Below are 22,562 nucleotides of genomic sequence, written 5' to 3'. Positions count from 1 at the left end.
ACAGAGCGCAAGTGGGGGAGGGGCAGAGAGAGACAGAGACCCAGAATCCGAAGCAGGCTCCAGGCTCTGAGCCGTCGGCACAGAGCCCCACGTGGGGCTTGAACTCACGAGCCGCGAGATCATGACCCGAGCTGAACCCCCTCATTTTATGGCTCAACCGACCGAGCCGCCCAGGCGCCCCTTTCATCTTTACTTCTAACGTGCTCTCGTCAAACTCGACGTGCCCTGCTCCCCGACAGAGACCGTGCAACCTCGCGGAAAAGCAAGCTTACCTCCTTGTAGGGTGTACTCCGTCACGGCCCTGCTGAAGACTCCCAGGCCCGCCCCGTTGTAGGCTGCCACCTGGATTTCATACTGGGTCCAGATGATCAGCTCGGTCACCAGGCAGTAGTTGACCTCCGGGCTGGTGATGTTCCGCTGCTGGTGCTCCCCGGGCAGGCCGGCCAGGCGGTACCTGCATCGCAATGTGGAGAGACGGCTGGCACCAGGACGCGGGGGTACCTGCGTGGATTCCACGCGGTTGGAGGGAAACGGAGTCAGGGAACAAGAGTGAAGCCAGAGGTCAGCCCCAGACAACACCGCTTCCTAGGCCAACCCCTCAGACGCGGTGTCACTGAATCTCACAGCGATTATGAGCTCTGGTCAAAATGGAACTGACTGTGTTACTGTGGAATGCAACTGTGTTACGGTTAAAGAAAAATTATAGCTTTTTAGTGTAAGTCGCCTGGGGGGCGCGGTGACTTAGCACCAGAAATTCCTGGCACAGCTCCCGTGTCGGGTGTTGCCGTAAATAACGATTGTGGAGGGACAGCTTTCCTCCCGTGGTCCTGAAACGTGGGGAAAAGCAGGGAGGCGGGAGGCCCGCTGCCTCTCCCGTCCAGGGTTTCTAGGTTTGTTCACGCAGCCCCAGAACCAGAACAAGTGGCTTTCGGTGGTGTTCCCACTTCTAAAATACTGGTCGCATGCTGAGGTGGATGGGCTGGGCTGTTTGTTAGGGGGCCATCATGGACGAAACGGGCGCAGGGTTCCGTGTACGGCTCCCGATGGCGGCGGGGCTGGCTGCGGTCGTCAGGCTGCAGCACACAGAGCGGAATTGTTGCGGCGTGCACCTGACCCTAATACAGTGCTCTACGCCGATTTCACCCGTGTTCGAGAAGGAACTGTGTGGAGCAAGCGGAATACTTTTCACGCTGTATCTGCGTTCCAAAGTCACATGCACGACTCGGGACTTAGAAAACATATAAATTAGGCAATTGCCACGTGTACTACCCAAGGGCTATTGTGGCATTATTTGGGGTAGCGAATGCTTTTCACAACTTGGTTTTTAGAAGTGCACTGGTTCCCCAGGGTGGAGTGCGGGGGCGGGTGGCGGGAGACAGTGCCTTGGCCGTCACACAGCTCCCGAAGCCTCCAGATCCTGTCCGAGCAGCGGCTCTTGGCTCGGGAAGATGTGGCTTTGTCTGAGGAGAGGGAGAGGGTGAGGGCCGAGGGGACACAGGGCGAGAGGACTCTTGATGGCAGGTTGGGGCCACGGGCAGAGCGCCTGGGCACAGAGGGGAAGGCCCAGCAAGGCTACTGCCGTCGGTGGGGGAGGGGAGAAGAAACCCCGAATTGAGGCCCTTCAAGGGAAAACAGAGCTCTCCAAAGAGGACGAAAGCACAGAGACTGCAACATAAGGTCCTTCGAGAAAATCAGGACTTTCCGAGGGCAGCCTTTCAGCCACAGACCACGTGTGCAGGTGAGGCCCGTGTGGTGGGAAAAATACAAGATCAAGAACAGGCAGAACCGGAATAGTGAGAAGGTCCCAGGCCACCTCCTGCCTTCGCCTGAAAGGAGGTGCGGCTCGCCTGGCCGGAGGCGTGGGGGACGGACAGTGCTCCCGTGACGGGCAAAAACAGGGGCCAATGCCTCACGCCACATTTCTGCTTTCCTATTCCATCCACTTCTGACACCGACTGACTTGATATTCCTTTACTGAACTACCTGCGTCCCAGCGGGGGTCAAGTTCACTCATGTAACATCACGGCCTTCAAGGCAGCGGCCCATGGGGACACAGGCGTGGCGTGGGATAACCCGCAAGCCAGGTACTCCCACTCAAATTCCCCATCTACAAAATAAACAGCACCGAGACGGTGAGAGAGCCATTTGGAAGAAGGCAAGGATTGGCCCCACGGCAGCACCAGGGCGCCCTGGCGTGTGAATGGCGCCCAGGACCACTCATAATAACCAATATGGCACATACCGGGCAGTCACTTGAGAAGGTCTCGTTAATGTGGAGGCATCTCTACGCATGACACATTCCGGGGAAAAGCAAAGACGTGAGCTCCAGAAGGAGCTGGGAAGACGACTGATGAGCTGGGCGGCCTCAAGCAAACTCTTAACTTCTCCGAACCTTGGTTTAGAACTCCCGGGAAGGACATAATAATGGCCTTCCGCTGGGTTTTCGCGAGAATAAAACCAAACGATGGACACAAAGGAGACGTGACAGTGTGAAGCACCCTGTAAGTATTTCTGGTTGTGAGAACACTGCTCATCCAGGAAGGACGTGAAGCCCGTACGAACCGTATCTCCTGGACCCTTGTTTATAGGATCGTGTGGAACAGACCACAGGATTCATGTCTTAGAAGCGGCCGCCCTCCTCTCCTCTCTGCAGCAGGCAGGCTGGCCCATTCCGACCCGCGGCTCGGGTGCTTTTGTAACATTCACAGGATGTCTGGGAAGGTCACAATTAATAACAGAAGCACAGGGCATCGCCCTCTCACTGGTGGGATACGTTGCCTGGGAGACTGTCTCGCACAGAACAAGATCATTTTTTTATATGGAAATAAACAGAAGAATGTTTTTAAAGGACATAACCCCTATGCTCCTCTCAAAGAAGCACCCTGCCCATTATTATAAATATTTTATTACTGTGCACACATCCTAACTACTTCTCACGGCCAGAGCCGCGACGGTGATTTATTTCCATTTTGTTCTTCCATGGGCTGTGCTAAGGCTCTGACACAGAGTCTTGTGCCCTGGAGGATGCACACTTGCACAAAGAGCTGATTTGCAGACCGGAGGATTATTCGGAAATGTTTCCAAGCAAATTTGTTTTGGCATGGGTCTTTAATTTCTGAAAACTTTGATATTCACAGGCCTTGGATAGTGCACCCTCATTTTAGGACTTCCTTGATTTAAACCCCTACAAACACAGATGCCCTCCTTCCCAGCACTCGACTCTCCCAACATATCACAGAAAATCCTTTTAACAGCGGTAATCCCACAAAATGGAGAAATGTGCAGTCCCCGACGGGGACTTGTAACATCAGAGGGGTTTCATTATTAAGCCCCACGCCCCGAGCCTGGTTCTGCAGGCTGACTTTTAAAGTCCTTACTTGGCAGCTGGAGCCTGAGGAACCTTTTCTGTGTGCTCAAGAAAAGAAAGAGGCGGCCGAAATGACAAGCATGTGAAGGGCCGGGTGGAGGGCAAGGCAATGATTTTCATTAGCTGATGAGCATGGGACAAGAGTGACAGCTGAAGTGAGGGCCCAGGAGCGGGCAGGAGACCTGGGTGGGGGGTGGGTGGCCAGCTAGTTTTCTAGAGGGATCTGGGAACCGCCCAGAGCCCACAGGTGCCCCTGTGCCAGGTCTCTTGTTGGAAGGGGGAGGACACTTGGAGGCACAGTGACCAGAGAGACCCCGAGTGCCGACTCCAGCCCTCCAGCCCCCGTGGGCCCCTAGGGGTCACACTTAAACCCCTTCAGGTGGATAATGGCCTAGCTTATGTTTAGAGGACAATTCACATGCTTGAGGAAGACTTGAGAATAGCAGGAAGTGTTGGTGATTGGCTAATTATACGTGCACGTGGATAAAGGTGTAATAAATGAATGGATGATTACATAAATATATACTGGAAGGAATGGTCCTCCACATGCAAAGATAACGGAGCTAAAAAAGCTGTACCTTCATAACTTCTTACATTTGTCTAAGAAATTACATTTAGCCCCCTGAGACCTTTGTCCACCCATATTTTCTGGTCACATGCTCAGAATGGGCGCCAGAGGCCTGGCATTGGGAGGAAGGGAGTGGCGGACACCCGCTGGGGAGGCTGGGGAGGGACAGGCGGTGCATGTCGGTGAGCAAACGCGTCCGTGGCTGCACGGTCTGTTGGAAGTGATTTCATAATTACCCTCTGAGACTGCTTTTCTTTTTCCTGCTTGCTACTGTGTCAACAAACCACTGCAATGATCACATCTGGTGCAATTTCAAAATTAGCAGTAGTTTTGGCAAAAGGGACTCCTCGTCTCAAACCCAGCCAAGATCTGGGGGAGCCCTCTCGACATCCTTAGAAGCCTGGCCACCCTCACAAGGCAGAGAAAACAAAGCGGCCACAACGTGGGGCCACATATGGCCTGCAGAAGAGTGAGCTCGGCCTGCACTGTGGTCCAAAACGGGCCGACTTCATTTCTGACATTTAAAAGCTGTGAGATCGCATGTAAAAAGGTAGGTTTTTAAAACATTTCTTTGAAACACTAGAGGGCCTGGCAATACTGAACAACGTGCTAGCCAGCATGGGAACGACTGGCTAATGATTAAATCGGTTGCACTACTGTTAGTTAAAAATTATTACAGTAAATAATGTGTGCCCCTGGATTCACGATGGAAAGCACACCCTGACCCCGACTCATCACGTCCCCCTTCAATCTTCTACCAAATGTCACCATCGGTGCGGGGTTCTGGTGTGCACATGCTAGGCCGGATATGCAGACGCTCTCTGCAAGGCCGCCCCCAGCGAAACAGAGCCCTGGCTTCGTGACCACAGCCTCGAGCCGGCCAAGCACAGGCTACTCGCCTGAGGATGTACCCGCGCAGCACCCCGTTGTGCTCCGTCTCTGGGGGCGGCTGCCACTGGACCATGATGGACTGATTGGTACGCCCGCTGGCCACGATATTCTTCGGGGGAGCGCTGGGCGGCTCTTCGGGTAACACCAACCTAGACATAAGATATGGGCAGGGAGAGACAGATCGGCATCCGAAACAAAGGGTCCCCATCTGCATTCTCTGTCTCACTGAATCTGGAGCCCAACTACTTTAGAAAATCGAGGGATGAACCGAGCAAAGCACACGGCCGATCCTGCTAGCAGGACAGTCAGGAAGCGGGTACAGCGAAGGCAACGTAACGGAAAACCGGCTACGCGAGCACCGGGGCAGGCGCAGGAGGTGACCTGACTCTGTCTGAAGGAGCGGCACCTCCGCCCGGGAAGGGATCGCAAGCCCGAGCGGGCCAGTCTGCAGGCCCACAGCCCGAGACTCCTTCCACATTGCTTTTCCTTTGGCTCTTTCGACATTTCTCACATCACACTCCCACATTTTGAAAAAAGTCATTGAGAGCTCAATCATGCCATGATTCGGGCCCCGCGAACGCTCAGGCGGGTTGGGGAGGGCACGCAGGAATGTGTGGATGGGAGGAAGCCATTTTCGCAGGTCACATCTGAATGGGCTTCCACAGCAGCCGCCCCAGGGCCGGGGGAGCGGCAGGGCCACTCGGGGATGCGACGAGCCCGGCCCGGTGTTTACTTGTCCCAACAGCGGCACCAGCTCCCTTCGTGCTGGTGGCCGGGGTAGACAGAGGGCGCAGAAACACCGTCGGCTGTGCACTGCATGTATGCAGAGGCCTGTGCGATCTGGGATGATCTGTGTCGGCCCCGCCAGGGCACCACGGAAGTCTAAGAAACTTCCCTCAGAGCGATTAGGGAGAACCCCGCTAGGCCAACACACGAGGGACTGTGTTTCTCTCTTGGTTACAGTAATTCCTGCCTACGTTGTGGCCAACGTCGCTAAGGGGGCAGGGTGGTTACTTGGATCTATTTCCTCCTCCTAACTGGATGTTCCGTCTTGTTTTCAGGCCCGAGCTGCCCCTCGTCACCACGGAGGGCCGCGCGCTCACACACCTGCTCGTCTCTGCGCTGTACTGACCCTTGCCCACTTGATTCACGGCACACACCCTGAACTGATAGGTGCGAGCTGGAGTCAGGCCGCGCACGGTGACGCCTGTCATCTCGGGGCCGACGTTTGACAGATGCACCTTCCACGGAGAGTCTGAAAGAATGAGCAAAATGAAATCAGAACCATACGAGCACATGTCTGAATGATAACAAGTGAAGGCGAAACGCGTCCCCATAAAGTTCTCTCATCTGCTTTCCTGGGCAGAGAGAGCAGACAGCCCCGTGTGACAGAAGTGGAAACCAAGGCTCGTGGCCACATGGCTAACAGCCGGTAGCCTGTGGGCCTGGCGTGAAACTCGGGGGCCCACTCCAAGCCCAGCATACCTCCCGTCGTCCCCCATGCTGCTGTCCACAAGTGAAGGAATTTTTTTGCTCAACCTGCATGTGGCAGTTTAAACGCAACCAAAATATTCCTCGCTCCTGCGCTCTCTGTCAGCTCACACGGTTAGGCAGATTGCAGACTTGTCTCCCAGAAAAGGATGCCGCACATGTCACCAAATGATAAATAAAAACTATATTCATTAACATTTTAATAAAAGAGGAAATGAGCATGATAAAGACAGATGGGCTGTGCATTTTGCAACCCATCTGCGTGGCGGCCCATTACAGCACCGCACCCCTGAGTGGCTTTGGCTGGAGGGAGGCGTAATGAAATTCGCAGCGAGTTTAGGATATCTTTGCACCCAGCCCGCGGGCAGGTGCGCAAGAGCGACTCCGTCAGCCAAATGGGCCCTCGCCTGGACGGCTTCAGGGGATTCTGCTGGGCTCCTACACCTTCGTAGGATTTTTTTTTTTTTAACAGAGTTTAAACACGCTTTTTGGCCCCATCGTTTCACAGAATGATGCCCCGGAATAAACAAGACCTGGCAGCGAATTTGAACACCCACTGTCGCTTCTCATTTGGAATCATCAGGACGCCAGAACTGCATTTTCAAGTTATCAGTGAAGTGAAATGGGAGGTCAGAGAGGGGGCTTCTTGCGGAAATCAAATTGTCTGTCTTGTTCCTTGGAAGAGGTACCAAACTCCCTCCCTCTCACCCACACTGGAGATGGTCAGAGAGGCGAGGCATGATTTCCGTGATGGCGTCAGGCGAGGCTCACGTTGCCGACGCTGCAGGCTGTGGGCATGCTCCACACACAGCAGAAGAACCCAAGGACGTGACGCTCAGGACTCACAAGTCCGTGCCGGGAGCGCATCGGGAATGCACGCTGGGTCCTTGGGAGTCACCACGAAGTAGCTACAAACCGCTTCACAACGAAATGAGGCTCTCGAGGGCAGTCCGCGTGGACGCTCACAGGGAGCTGTCTACTGCTAAGCTGGAGTTAGCTGATCCCCCAGCAAAAAAGTTACGCTGCTCTGCAGCACGAAGCCAGTTGGGCTACAAAGGCTGAATCTTTTTTAATTATTTCAAATAAAGCTGCTTCCAAAAATGGCTTTCTGGGAACGCGGTCCTCACCACCAGCTGGGCATTTCAGTGTTCTTGGCCTTTGATTCTCAGTGATATAGGTAATCTATGCTTGATGAAGGTCCCCCTCTCTTTATGTTTCCTTAAAACTGCCACGTGTGCATCCCCAGTTAACTCCAGAAGACCTCACACCAATTTGCCTTTTTGCTTTGGGAGTCTGAGACCCTTCTAGAAGCACCAAATGGCTCGTGGTGATCTGGTTCGCTAAGCAGGCTCCTGTACAAAAAACAGCCATTTGTCCACACGGCCCGTGGAAGAGGCTTCTGTCGCATCCACGTAACTGGACTTGGTTGGGGAGCAGGGCCCGTCCCTGCCAAGTCACAGTCCAGTGGAGATAGTTTTCATTCTGAAGACAACACACACAAGTGTCCACGGCTGGCCACCACTCTTTCACGTACAGGTGTCTATTTCTGTTTGAGTTTCTTCTGTAAAAAGGGGGGGGGGGGGACAAGTCAAAACCACAGTGAGACCCACCTCCCACCCAGGGGACGGCCACTCTACAGAAAGCAGAGAATGGCCTGGGTGGGTGAGGACGGAGAGAGGCTGGGACTCGTGTGCTGATGGTGGGATGCAGAATTGTGCACCTGCTGGGGAAGACAGTATGGAGGCTCCTCTAAAGACTAAAAACAGAACTGCCATTTGGTGCAGCTGTTCCACTTCAAAATATAAACCCCAAAGAGCTGAAAGGAGGGGCTCAAAGAGCTATCTGTTATGAACCCATCTTCACAGTAGTATTCACAACAACCAAAAGGTGGGAGCAGCCGTAGTGTCTGTGGATGGATGGATGGAGGGATGGACCAAGCGTGGTCTCTTCGTGCACTGAAATACTATTCAGCCTTGATAAAAGAAAGAAAGGAAAGAAAGAAAGAAAGAAAGAAAGAAAGAAAGAAAGAAAGGAAGGAAGGAAGGAAGGAAGGAAGGAAGGAAGGAAGGAAGAAAAGCAATTCAAACACACACTCCAATGCAGTTAAGCCTTGAAAATAAGGCAGTCACGATGGACACACAGTGTAGGATTCCACCTATATGAGGTCCCTGGAGGAGTCAGATTCGCAGACACAAGGTCGAACGGCAGCTGCCAGGGGTGGAGGGAGGGGGAGACGGGGAGTCCTGCTTAATGGGTACAGGGTTCCAGTTTTTCCAGATGAAAACAATTCTGGAGATTGGCGGTACAATGTGAGTGTACTTTAACGCCACTGAATTGTGCATTTAAAACTGGTTAAGACAACAGATTTTATGTTATGCATATATTACCGCAATTAAACATTTGTTTAAATGGTAAAAAAAAAAAAAATGGGGGAATAACACAACTCCCAAGACAGTCATGGTGAAGAAGAGACGCGCACTGATGCCTCCAGCACAAAGCCTGGCCCGCGGTGGATCCCAGTGCTGGACATTGGGTCCCCCTCCCACCGTCCCCTTCACCCCTCCCACCTTCCCCTCCCTGTCCTGTGCCCCCGACGACCTGCCTGGCAGGGCTGGACTCTTTCTTACTCATGGGGCGATCCCCCTGTTCTTCTCATGGGGGCAGCTCTAGGCCACCTCGCTGTCTGGACCCTGCAGCAACCCTTGCGTCTGTGTCCTGAGTCACAAGGCTCCACACCTGGGCAGACCTTCCCTTTGGAAATTTCCTCCCGGACTGCTCTAATTCGAGAGTGCCGCCTACTCGAATTAGAGCGGCACCTGACTGACGCGGTGCTCGATAAAACATCCTTTCTCTCCTTCTTCTTTTTCCGTAGAGCCTGTCAGTAAGCGGACGGCTCACCTGCTCGGTCAGGTAAACCGTATGGTGCAGGTTCAGAAGGGGGCAGACTCAGAAGGACGGTGGGGGAGCCCGCGGACTGAGACGGTGAGTGTCGGCATGGGGGGCAGGGCAGGGGCACCCGCTGCCTTGCCCGCCCAGGTGCCTTCCCTCCCAGATTCTGCCCCGTGGGATCTGCTCCTTCACTCGGAGTATAAACAACTCCTCAAAGTGTGTAACCCCATCCGGGGGATCTGCTGATGATAGGCAACAGGGCCTATTAGTCTGCCCTGTACCCTGGGGTCCCGCTCAGTCTGCGGGCTGCATCTACAGAACTCTTTATTTATTCTTTTCCTTCTTCCTACTAGAAGATAAAAGGTCTGGCAGGAAGAGAGATTAAACCGAGCACTAATACAAATGAACCTGATCCATCTCACAGGCACTCTGATTTGTACCAAAAAAAAAAAAAAAAAAAAGTAGTTTGGGAAGGATTTGCTCATTCACAAGCCTCTGAGCTGCAAGCTTGCCGAGACTGTTAAAATTTAAATAGCAGGTCTGCTCCTGACAATCCATAAGCAAAATCCCTTTAAAAGGTTCTCCTCCAGGTCCTCAGAAAAAAGTACTACAAGATGCTGTCGGAGGGGCTGGAATGTAGAGGATTCTTTTGACAAAGGAAACCATCCCATAAAAGTTTCAATAGCTTTTTCCTCCCCTTCAGGGACGCCTCCTGCCCTCTGATCTAGAAGCCTAAGGAATTTCAGTCTTCCCCAGTCGGGCTATGAAACAAACCTCTGCCCCACAAAGAGCGTCACTGATCTTCCTGTTACCTTCAAGTGCCCAGAACCCCCGAGGAGGTCACCGCTCCTTCGCCCTGTCTACTGGTGAAAAAGCTGGTGGCTTTTGACCTTCACAAATGTACTGGGAGCTTTCTCCAATAAAAAAAGAGCATTATCATGTTCTCAATCAAAGGTATCTTAGGAAGGGAAATACTTTTTCAAAGAAAAATTCAATTGCCACAAGAACCATTATTATTAATGCCCGAGGTCTATATGGCCGCTGGCGGTCTGGAAGCGTGTTTGCATCTGTAGGCACATGGATCTTCTTGGGGAGAAGGCATCATCTCCTCTCTGACAGTTGAGGAAACCAAGACTCAGGGACACAGAAACAACTCCTCCCAAACCTTATAGGCTGTCACTTCCCAGACATGGGGACGGATCAAACACCACTAAAGGCAGAGGAGCTGGGCTTCCAGCATCTCCTTGTGAGTGAGTGGGAAGTACCCAGCAAATGCCCAGGCACCCCTGACACACACACACACACACACACACACACACACACACACACACTCTCTCTCTCTCTCTCTCTCTCTCTCTCTCTCTCTCTCAAAGAGAATGCACAAAGCCAAAAGCCGAATGCAAATTCACTCCAGTCTCTGGGCAATAAAAGAGATGCAGGAACGCATTAAATGACACCACACGGAAGCAATCAGCCAAGCCCCGGACTTGGGACATTCTACAGGACAGACGCCCTGGCCTCTGTACCAGGCAAGGGCAGGGGAAAGGGGGGTGAGGCTCTTGTTGATGAAGCAATGGACAGACCTCATTTGGATCTGGATTTGGATTCAAAAGAATCAACTGTGAAAAGTCATTAAAAAAAAAAAAAGCATTTGAAGATGACAAAAGGAAATGAAAATACATTCCATGCTCATGGATTAGAAGAACAAATACTGTTAAAATGTCTGTACTACCCAAAGCAATCTATACATTTAATGCAATTCCACCAGCACTTTTCACAGAGCTAGAACAAACAATCCTAAAATTTGTATGGAACCACAGAAGACCCCGAACAGCCGAAGCAATCTTGCAAAAGAAGAGCAAAGCTGGAGGCATCACATTTCTGGAACTCAAGGTATATGACGAACCTGTAGTGATCAAGACAGTACGGTCCCGGCAGAAAAACAGACACAAAGATCAATAGGACGGAAGAGAAAACCCAGAAATGAACCCACAACTCTATGGTCAACTGATCTTTGACAAAGCAGGAAAGGACATCCAAAGGAAAAAAGGCGGTCTCTTCAACAAACGGTGCTGGGAAAACTGGACACAACATGCAGAAGAATGAAACTGGACCACTTTCTCACACCATACACAAAAATAAACTCAAAATGGAGTAAGGACCTAAATGTGAGACAGGTAGCCACTAAAATTCTAAAGGAGAACAAAGGCAACAACCTCTTTGACCTCGGCCGCAGCAACTTTTTACTCAACACGTCTCCGGAGGCAAGGGAAACAAAAGCAAAAATGAACTACTGGGACCTCATCAAAATAAAAAACTTCTGCACTGCAAAGGAAACAATCAGCAAAACTAAAAGGCAACCGATGGAATGGGAGAAGATATTTGCAAAAGACATATCTGATAAAGGGTTAGCATCCAAAATCTATAAAGAACTTACAAAACTCAACACACACAAAAAAACCCAGTTTGAAAATGGGCAGAAGACATGAATAGACATTTTTCCAAAGAAGACATCCAGATGGCTAAACAGACACATGAAAAGATGCTCAACATCACTCATCATCACGGAAATACAAATCAAAACGACAATGAGATACCACCTGACACATGTCAGAATGGCTAAAATTAACAACTCAGGCAACAACAGATATTGGCGAGGACGTGGACAAAGAGGAACCCTGTTACTCTGTCAGTGGGAAAGCAAGCTGGTGCAGCCACTCTGGAGAACAGTATGGAGGTTCCTCAAAAAGTTAAGAATAGGACTATCCTATGGTCCAGCAATTGCACTACTAGGTATTTATCCAAAGGATACAAAAACACTGATTCAAAGAGATATACGCACCCGAATGTTTACAGCAGCACTATCTATAATAGCCAGATTATGTAAAGAGCCCAAGTGTCCATTAACTGATGAACAGATAAAGAAGATGTGGTTTATATATACAATGGAATACTACTTGGCAAGGAAAAAGAAGGAAATCCTGCCATTTGCAATGGCATGGATGGAGTTAGAGAGCATAATGCTAAGTGAAACAAGTCAGTCAGAGACAAATACCATATGACTGCACTCACATTGTGGAATTTAAGAAACAAAATAAAGAAACCTAGAGCGGGGGAGAGAAAAACCAAGAAAAAGACTCTTAACTATAGAGAAAAAAACAAGGGTTGATGGAGGGAGGAGAGTGAGTGGGTGATGGGCTAGATGGGTGACGGGGATTGTGGAAGGCACTGGTGATGAACACCAGGTATTACGTGTAAGTCATGAATCACTAAATTCTACACCTGAAACTAATATTACACTTTATGTTAATGAACCGGAATTTAAAGAAAGACATTTAAAAAAAGCAACTAGAGACATTTAAATATGGACTGAGTATAAGATGATATTAAGGATTACCACTAATCTTGTTGGGTGTGATGTCATTTACTTGAGCTATGTAGTGAATCACTTAAGGTTGAAATGACATAACGTCTGGGATTTTCTTAAAAATCCTCTAGCAAAACAAACAAACAAGGTGGGGACTTGATGAAACAAATATGCAAATGGTACTGACAGTGAACACAGGAACGAATATCCTGGACCTTTGTGTATACGCAGCACTTTTCATAATAAGAAGTTCCTAGAAAGTGTCTGTTTTGTCACAACATTGCCAGCACTGAGCACTGTGACCGTATTAAGTCAGACATTTGGTAGATGAAATATGTGATCTCACTGATGCTTTGCCTTGTAGTGTTTCATATTATGAGAATGCGCGTTCTTGCATTAAAACAACTTCCCCTAGGTCACAGAGCAAGTTAAGTGGAAGAATTAAGATGCAAATTTTATTCTTTTCCTAATTCGAATTCCAGTGCTCTTTTGGCTGCAACAGTCTGAGTATTGTGTCTCCTAAAATATAAGCTTCAGGTTGGAATAAGAATGGCTACCCTTTCAAGGAGCCGCCCACAGGATGAACTCCACCAGAATCCGTTTTGCTCATTGGTAGATCCTGGGCACTACAAGAGTGCCCCACATGAAGCAGGAACCCAATAAATATTCGTTCGGCGAAAGCACCTGCCACGTCCTGGGCACGCTGGGTAACCGTGTAACACACTGAACCTTCACAGTAACCTCATGGCATTTATGATCATCCTCTTGCTGATGCAAGGAAAGGAGGCACTGACCCACGGATCACGATCTGGTCCTTCCACCGTGGGGGCAACTCCTAGACGGAGGCAACTTTGTTCTTTCGATGTCTCTCTACTGGTCATAATGAGTGTTAAAGCTCGCAAGTCAAGGGCTTGGTCACAGAGATGACCCAGAAGCAGAGCTATGCTCCTGGCCCAAAGCCTTCGAGGGTTCAGTCATGTGGCTCTCCTTCCCCACACCGGGCTGTTTAGACACTAAGTGGAAGTTCTCTGGGCTTCTTGGTAAGGTACCGCACTCTCGGGGCGGGCGCTTGGATGACGCTGCACTTCCCGGTGCTTAAAGCTTTAGCCTCTCCAGCACCCACAGCGATAAGGTGTGTTGATGCCCCTCCCCACCACGTGAAGGGAAAGGAATGGCACTTTGCTTCGTGCTCTTCCTTCCGGAACCCCAAAATGCTGGTCTAGTCATCAGAAAAATATCCACAAATCCCAACCTGGTGATGTCCTACAAAACACCTGAGCATCAGTCCTCAAGGCTGTGAAGGTCGTCACAAGTCTGAGAAACTGTCCTGCTAAGAGGAGGCTAAGGAGACACAGCGGCTAAATGTGGTGTGGTGGCCTGGACGGGGCCCAGGGACAGAAGAAAGACATTCGTGAAAAACTGAAGGAATCCTGAATAAAGCACGGACTTTAGAGGTAATGATAATACGTCAACATTCGTTCATGAATTGTGAGGCAGGCACCACACAGATGCAAGATGTCATAATAGGGGAAACAGGGCATGGGGCTTTTGGAAATTCTCTGTCTTCACAATAATTCTGGAAACCTAAAACTCCTCTAAAATAAACCGCAAGAGAAGAAAAGGCCTGTCAGAGAGTTGGTGAGAACCAGGAAGCAGAGGGCAAGCTGTGGCCCACGGCGCGGGGCTCGCGTGGGAAGGCCCTGTGTGGCGTGCAGGAGAAGACAGCCGCGTGTGTGAGTTCACACGGGGAGGCCCGGATGGCGGACTCAGAGCCTTTGCAGAACAGAGTTTCAGGCCACCGCGATCGTTCCCGACACTGGAGCCCTGGAGGACGGGCCGTCCCAGATGTGGCTTACTGGCATCTCTCAGTGTCTGGGGGGCCTGCTGGCTTTGGGGGTTAGTGACAACAAGGGGCCAGGTCCCCCACAGCTGTAAACAGTCATCACTGAATGTGCGCAGGGTAGGAGGCTGGCGTCAGCTCTGGGAGTCGGAAGGACGGAGGGACCTGGGGCTCGGCCTGCACCTGCACTGGCCCTGCCCAAGGCCCGCAGAAGCCCTTTAGGTTTTGAATGGATTACCATAACAAGGGCTCCAAAATTACTGAGCCATACAAATCCTGAGACCACCCAGGGAACCGTATGCCCAGGAAGTAATACAAAAAGGTGGAAAAAAATACATACGTATAAAATATGTACTATGTTAATTATATATAAATTATATATACGTGTATAAATTATGTATATAATTATATACGCATATATAAATTATACATATATAATTATATATAAGTTATATACACACATATAAATTATTTATATAATTATACATACGTATATGACACATAATTATATACAAATTATATGTACATATATAAGTTATACATAAATTATATATGTATATATAAATTATAATTATATACGCATATATGAATTATATATATAATTACATATAAATTGTGTATATAAATTATATATAAAAAATACATCATAGAAAGTACGAATTCATTAAGGAAAATCTGGAAAAGAGAATAAGAGAAGAAAATGAAACAAAATAGGCATAGATCCATTCTACAGTCTTTTAAAACTGTTTTCAAGATTTTTTGAGTGCTTTGTGCAATTATTTTCAAGCTTCTCGGAGAGCAGTCCGCCCTACGTGTCGGCGTCCAGCTCACTGAGCTGCGGGATCGAGTGTGGCGGGACGGCTACCGTTTGCTCCCCTACGTTGAAGCTCCCGCCGTCCCGCGAGAGAAGCGTGGTTTCAGGGCCTAGCCCGGGCCCAGTGAGCTGGCACCCCAGGCCCCTCTCCCACTCAGGAGGCAAGCATGCCCGGCGTCAAGCAGCGGTTTCTCTCGGCCTATTCAAAGGTCCTGTGGACACCGGGAGAGAGGCAGGGACGCTAACTAGTCCTGCAAAGGTCAGGAAGATCCTTGTGCGGGGCTCTGGTTAGAACTGGTCGCCAGAACGGCAAGACTCGAATCAGAGGGGACGCCGCAGCGGCCCGTCTGTGTCAGTTGGTGGAGAATCTTCAGCACGGACACTCTGGAAAGGACACGACCAGGTCCTCGGGATGGACGGGACTCCACCGAGGTGGCACACATCTAGCACAGGTGTCAAAGAACGCTGTGGCTCGGGCCTGCCGTGGCGACCCCGGGAGATAAGGCTGAGGCCTCGGGAGGGCCGGCCATAATCCGCCAGGCTTGGCCGGGGCCGAAAGACACAGACCTGAGTCAGGGAACTTCACTGGACCGGGACAGGGCGGGAAGCAGGCGGCTGCCGCCCAGCCAGGACGAAACCCCAAGGAGCAGACAGGTCAAGTACGGTGTGGTTCCCCACCTGGGGAGGGTTCCGTGGCAGACGTCCCCCGAGAAACAAGCAAGCGTGTGGGGCTGGATGGGAAAAAATGCACCGAGTTTGGCCTTCGAAGTTAAGAACAAAAGCACCGAGCATTTGGGAAGTAAATGAATCTCCCTTCCTCACGAGGGAACATGGCCAAGGCAATGACAGGAAAGGCTTTGGGACCTTACATGGTTCACGCCTGAGGGACTGGGGCCTCTGAACTGTGGGTAAGACCCCAAATGTGCCTGAGGCTCGGGTCCACAAGGGGACGGGACACACACTCCCGGCGAGGGCCTGAACTGGAGAAGCCATTTGCTTCGGAGAGGTGGAAAGAAGCCAGGAAGGCTGGAAGCAGGGACTGGACAAACCCAGAAGCATAGGGGGAACCGAGCTGCGGGCAGGAGCCATACCGTGACGGTGGCAGTGCACCCCCCATGACGGACAGCTCAAACCCTGGCTGGCAGGTGACAGGGTGGAACTGGGGGGCCCTCTCCGCATAAAAGGGGCCCCCAGCTTTAGGGAAGACACATCCTAGGGCCACTGGTATTCTGCACTGAGTGGTCACAAGGGGCAGACCTGTGCATCGATTTGCATCGGTGTGGGACAGGCTTGGGAAGGGCCCCCCACGAGGTGAGCAGAGGCTGTGGGAGCCTCTGTGGGCTCCCTGCCCACCTCCACATCTTGCGGAGTACAGAGAGAGAGAACCCCCAAGCCCTCCACCTCAGCCCCTCTCTGGGCCTATGACACAGCAGGATAACAAAGATCAGTAAATATCTGGGACACTGGGACAGTAAAATCCTGCATGGATTTTAAAATGGGAGCAAATGCCCTTAACGCGAGGTTCCGTATGCAAAAGCCCAAAGAAAAATGAGCTGAGCCATAAAATACTTCCTAACAACCCTGAGGTTGTTAGAAAATACCTGTATGAGCTACGTTTAGAAGACGGCATTCAAATCATTTGAAGCACAGAGAACAAAGTCTCAGCAACTTGGGCACGCAAAACAGCACAAAGCCATCGGCTTTTAAGTGCGTCATCGCAAGCGGGGATGAAGATGTTCGACATACTGTGTAGTGACAGTCGGGAGCGGCTTCCACACGGAAGCAAATGAGCTCGTGGGGAGCAGTGCGCAAGACAGCTGCCCAGCCCTGCCTGAAAAGACTTTGTGGCCACAGAAGAAAGAGCTGAGCCACACGGCCTCGAGATCCTCTCTGCGGAGGAAGAAGGACCCTTTCCGCCTCTCCTAACGATGCCGGGAAGGGGCTCGGGAGAGGCCCCGGGCCCCAGGGAATGCCCTCCAAAAGCTAGTCTCCGACCAGCCGTGGACGTGAGGTGCCCCACTCAAGAAAGCAGTGGCCACTAGAACGTTCTCTACTCAAGAAAAGACACGCCGCCTGTGGGAAATCGCCACCTCAACCCCAAAGCATCATCTCAAACCCAGCATGCTCCGGCCAGGCTGGCCGATCATCCCCCCAGACTGACGCCTCAGTGCGGGCTTGCAGCCCTCCGGCTCAGGCCCGGGGTTCCCGGCCGCCCTTGGCTCCCTTCCTTCCAGGGAACTCAGCCATCAGTTCAGAAAAAGCAACCTCCCTGCTCTCTCCTTCCGCCTCTGAACCTCACACCACCACAGCCAGGTCCATCCACCAGCTTCTAGATGCGCTCACATAGCGTCGCTCAATGACTTTGCATGGCTCTCTGTGGTTTAGGACTTTGGTCTGGCATCACTTGGTCCCTCTGTGTGCGGGCGTGTGTGTGTGTGTGTGTGCGCACGCGCGCACACGTGTGCAGTCAGCTTTTATTTTTTTTAAGTTTATCTATTTATTTTGAGAGAGAGAGCATGAACAGGGACAAGCCAGAGAAAGAGAGAGAGAGAATCTGAAGCAGGCTCCACACAGAGCCTGAGGTGGGGCTCAAACTCACAAACTGAGATCATGACCCGAGCCCAAACCAAGAGTCAGACGCTTAACCGACTGAACCACCCAGGTGCCCCTGGAGGTCTGCTGCTTTTAAAGATTTAAACATCGTTAAGTGAAAATACACATAAAATTGGATATAAAGTGAAAATAAAAACACAAATCCAAAATCACGAAGGAGGGGAAGACAGAGGGATGCTGGGAGCACCCGGGATGACTCAGGTATCCAGCTAAGCACTCAGTTTAGCTTCGGGCTTCCTGGAGGCCAAAGGAAAAAGCGCTGCGCTGGATGGCAGAGTTTGAAAAGAAAGCTGCGGAATTGCTCAGGAGAAACAGACATGTCTTCACGGCAGAGACGCCGGCCGCAGGGACGACTCTGCCCGAGACCCAGCGAGAGACGCGGAGACCCAGATGTGTTCTTCCAACCTCATGTTTCTTCTGGCACGGTTTTAGCAAAGAGCAAGTACGGTATTAACTTGAGGGAGACAGTGTTCCTTTCCAAGTTAAGGAAAAATACATTAACTTTAACCCTGAGGCTCAGGCACCTCATGTGGTGATGGTGACCAAGTTCCCCACCGCGTCACCTCTGAAAGGCGCATAGAGGACGGTCCTCCGGGAATCTGTGTCAGGGCCGTGGAGCTGCGGGATGCTCGTGTGTGGAAGGTGTAGGGCGTTGCTAAGTGGAATGTTGGTATTTTAGGAATAATTTGCCTAGAAAGAATACATTTCCATAAAAGTTTAAAATATCAGAAGAACCACGAATGGGAGGAGGAATGTATTAAACGATGAAAAACTTGTTTCAAATCAATATCATATTCATTTCTACGAATTTCAGGAAGAGGCCAATCCAACGTATGGAGGAGGAGAGCTGCCGAGTGCCTGCCCTTGCCGGAGAAAGACTGTGGAGAAGGGTCAGGAGGGAACCTCCCGGTCTGCGGAAACATTTCGTATCTCATACACAGCACGAGCTATGTGCTGTGTATGCATTTGTAAAACTCGCTTAAGATCTCTGCATTTCATGATATGTAAATTATGCATCAATAAGCAACCAAAAGTCAATATCATGTATAACAATAAAACCCTGGTAGATATTCCACTGAGATCAGAGACTGAAAGAGAGGCACTACTGTGCTGATTATTCTTTTAAATTATTCTGACTAACCCTGTAAGTTTTGTTTTATTTTATTTTTAATTTAATTTTATTTCAGAGAGAGAAAGGGAGAGAGCATGAGTGGGGGAGAGGGGCAGAGGGAGACAATATCTCAAGCAGGCTCCACGCTCTGTGCAGAGCACAAGGCAGGGCTCGATCCCACGACCCAGGGATCATGACCTGAGGTGAAATCGAGAGTCGGATGCTCAACTGACCGAGCCACCCAGGCGCCCCTACCCTGTGAGATTATTTTTTTTTAAAAACAGGAAACAGTAAGTTTCTATTACTTGGAGAAGATATGATTGCCTACCTTGAAAACAAAGAGGACCGATTGGAAAATCATTAGAATAATAAGAGAATACAGAAAGTGGCTAGATGGAGAACAAACACTGGAACCAGGGCTGTAGCCACAGCCCAAAATTTAGAACTAGCTGACAGAATAGAAAGGAGATCCCATTCTCAGCAGCAGTAAGACGGAATCTCAGGATAACCTCAACAAAAAAGTGTCAAACCAATGGGTGCAAACCTACCAACTTCCCTAGACGATTCAAAAAAAGAGCTAATGCAACAGAGAAGCATGTTATTTTCTGGATGGGAAGACAGAATCTCCAAGAAGTCAGTTCTCATCAAACTTCTCATAAGCTTAATGTCACTAAAAAGTCAATGGGACTATTTTTGAAACCTGACAAAATAATTCTGATTTTTTTTTAAAGAAAAATAAACAGGCAACAAGAACTAGCAAAAATCTGATAAGACCAAAGAACTTGGCTTTATCAGCAATTAATACACATTTTGGAACTAAGACAACTAAAATATCAACCAGGCCAAAAACCAGATGATGAATCGATGATCCAAATAAACCCCCCTAAACAGACTTTTATATAAACAGGGCCTCTTAATACATAAAAAGGGAAACATTCATAAATAAATGGATTATTCAATGAACTGTGTCGGGAAGATGAGGGTCCTTTGGAAAAAATAAAAATTCCAAGTTCAAACTTATATCTAAGTTCAGATGAGTTTTTAAGAGTTAAATGTGTGAAAAAGTAAAGGTTTAAAAATCAGATGAGAGGAGCCTGGATGGCTCAGTCGATTAAGCATCCGACTTCAGCTCAGGTCATGATCTCACAGTCCTTGGGTTCGAGCCCCGCATCGGGCTCTGTGCTGACAGCTCGGAGCCTGGAGCCTGCTTCGGATTCTGTGTCTCCCTCTCTCTCTGCCCCTAACCCACTCACATTCTGTCTCTGTCTCTCTCAAAATAAATAAACATTAAAAAAAAATTTTAAAAAACCCAGATGAGAACTTATAGAACATGTATTTTATGCTTACAAGTGTTGAAGTATCCAAACATAAAAGCAACGAAATAAATCGTAAACGAAAATACCAATAGGTTTAACTATATAAAAACCAAGTACTTCTGTATGTCAAAAAGTAATACACAAAAATCAAGAGTAAAAAGTAAATTGAAAAAATACGTGTCACAAATGACAGGAAAAAAACCCTAAGGCTTTGATACAAAAATAGAGGAAAGAAATTGACAGATCATAGAGACAAAGCACAAAAAGCCAAGGAGCTTGGAAAAATGTGTTCAGGAGGATCAGTAATCAAAGGATAGTGCGAAGTAAAAATCCTCTGAATGAAAACATAGGAGAATATCTTTGTAAACTTGGGAGGAGGAAAAGTATTCTTTAGTGTTTCCTTCTGGATATTTTCACGTGCTGACGTCCTGCCTTTGCTGGAGACCTAAGGGCCTGGTTTGCCTATCGGGTGATTCGATATGGCTGCTAGTGCTATTTGGAGCAGGAGACTGGGGACAGCATCACCCACCCCCAGGAGGAGATCTGGGACAGCGTCCCCTCCCCCTGGGAAGAGACCTGGGACAGCGTCCCCTCCCCCTGGGAAGAGACCTGGGACAGCTTCCCCTCCCCCCAGGGGGAGACCTGGGACAGCGCCCCCTCCCCCTAGGAGGAGACCTGGGACAGCGCCCCCCTCCCCTAGGAGACCTGGGACACCACCCCCACAGAGGGGGAGAACTGGGAACAGCACACCCCCCAGATGAGGAGATCCCCGGAGAGGACACCTGGGGGCAGCTCCCCTCCCAGAGGAAGAGACAGGGGGCACTGCTTGGAGGAAATGCTACAAGGGAGTTGACCTGAGACAGAAGGTAGGAATGGGGAGAGAATTCCAGACAGGCTGAGCGAGGGGCAGCGGCACCGGGAATTAGGCGTGTTCAGGGGTCTATGAGCCACACCTTGTCGCTCAAGCATAACCAGCGAAGTGAGCGGCTGGAGGTAAACCTGGAGAGGCAGGTGGCAGTTGGACGGAAACAGTGCTGGATACCACGGTCATCGGCTGAGGATCTAGACTTTAAGCGATGAAATCTCTACGTACGAAAGAGGGCTGGCTATCTGGCTAGAAGACGGGCTCGGGACTAGTGTCTGAGCTGTCTGGAGCCCCACGCGCTCTGGGGGCCCTGAAGCAGATTACGGAGGCAAGCCAGGCTCACGCGCAGCCCTGCCGTGGCGCCTTCTCTGAGGGGCCACAGGGTTTCAAGCGGGGAAAGGCCTTCGCTCGGGCACGTGTGTGTTTGGAGGGCTCCCGCTGGCGTCTCGGTGAGGGTCGGCCTGAGGAGGCGACGTGGAAGGACTCAGGTGATGGGGAGGCAGCCAGTCGGGGCAGAGGTGGCGGGAACGGAGAAGGGTCACGGGCTGGACAGACACGAGGTCAAACGACAGAAGTTACTGAAGATTTGTGGAGGATGGGGGACGGTCTGTGTTTCTAACTTGGAGAAGAAGCTACTTGGGGGAAATGTGATGAGTCCTAGTCTGACAGTTTGAGTCTGCTGAGCCCGTGGGTCAGCTGGGCATGAGTGTCTGGGGCCCAGGGCCAAGGTCAAGGTCATGAACACGTATTAGGGTGGCAGCTTGGGGGAGACAGGTGAGCCACGGCGGCACGGGGGTCACTGCAGGGGGCGGGGGGGTGGGCACAGGTAAAGACCTGTGGGCTGAGCAAGCAAAGCAGAGAGTGCCAGCATTTGCGGGGAGGAGAGGAAAACGTGGGCGGGATGGCCCGGGAGATGGAAGGATAAGGGTTAAGAACCAAGAGAGGGGCAGGAGTCGAGCCAAGGGAGCCAAGTGCTGTGAGCGGCGGGGGTCCAGAGCACAGGTGCACCGCCTTTCAGGACGACCACAACCACGACCGCCCGCCGCCCATCTTTCAGGACAGCGATGTTATAGCTTCTGCGGGAAGAGCGGCTGGTGTGAATGAGAGATGAGGGGGTGTCTCTCCGGTGAGGAGGGAAAAGCCCGGAGGGAAGCAGAGCTGGAAGAGAGAGGGTGGACAGGCATTAAGTCCCGGAGGACCTGGGGCAGAGGGGCCAAGGGCGTGTGTGGAGGGCAGGAGTTCAACTCGCAAGGGACTGTAGTGATTGCTTTCACTCTGTGCTTGAAGTAATTTCTCAATTTTTTAAAGATTTATTTATTTATTTTCAATGTTTATTCTTGAGAGAGAGAGAGAGAGAGACACAATGCGAGCAGGGGAGGAGGAGGGGAGGGGCAGAGAGAGAGGGAGACACAGAACCCGAAGCAGGCTCC

The 22,562-nt window shown here is 50.5% G+C and overlaps 1 protein-coding gene across 2 annotated transcripts in view; it reads right to left on the bottom strand.

Annotated features, from left to right (window-relative positions):
- The window catches only part of SDK1 (sidekick cell adhesion molecule 1), a 553,233-nt gene that overhangs the window by 176,485 nt on the left and 354,186 nt on the right, over positions 1-22,562 (bottom strand). For both annotated transcript variants that reach the window (XM_045047350.1, XM_045047351.1), the window contains exons 15-17: positions 5,934-6,081; positions 4,835-4,975; positions 273-454 (exon numbers count right to left, since the gene is read on the bottom strand). In XM_045047350.1, coding sequence (XP_044903285.1) covers positions 273-454; positions 4,835-4,975; positions 5,934-6,081 — 471 coding nt within the window. The remainder of the gene's footprint in view (positions 1-272; positions 455-4,834; positions 4,976-5,933; positions 6,082-22,562) is intronic.

Source organism: Felis catus, chromosome E3, assembly GCF_018350175.1.
Source record: "Felis catus isolate Fca126 chromosome E3, F.catus_Fca126_mat1.0, whole genome shotgun sequence".
Classification (NCBI taxonomy): domain Eukaryota; kingdom Metazoa; phylum Chordata; class Mammalia; order Carnivora; family Felidae; genus Felis; species Felis catus.
Note: the sequence above shows the minus strand (reverse complement) of the source record. Positions and strands in the feature narration are given on the sequence as shown.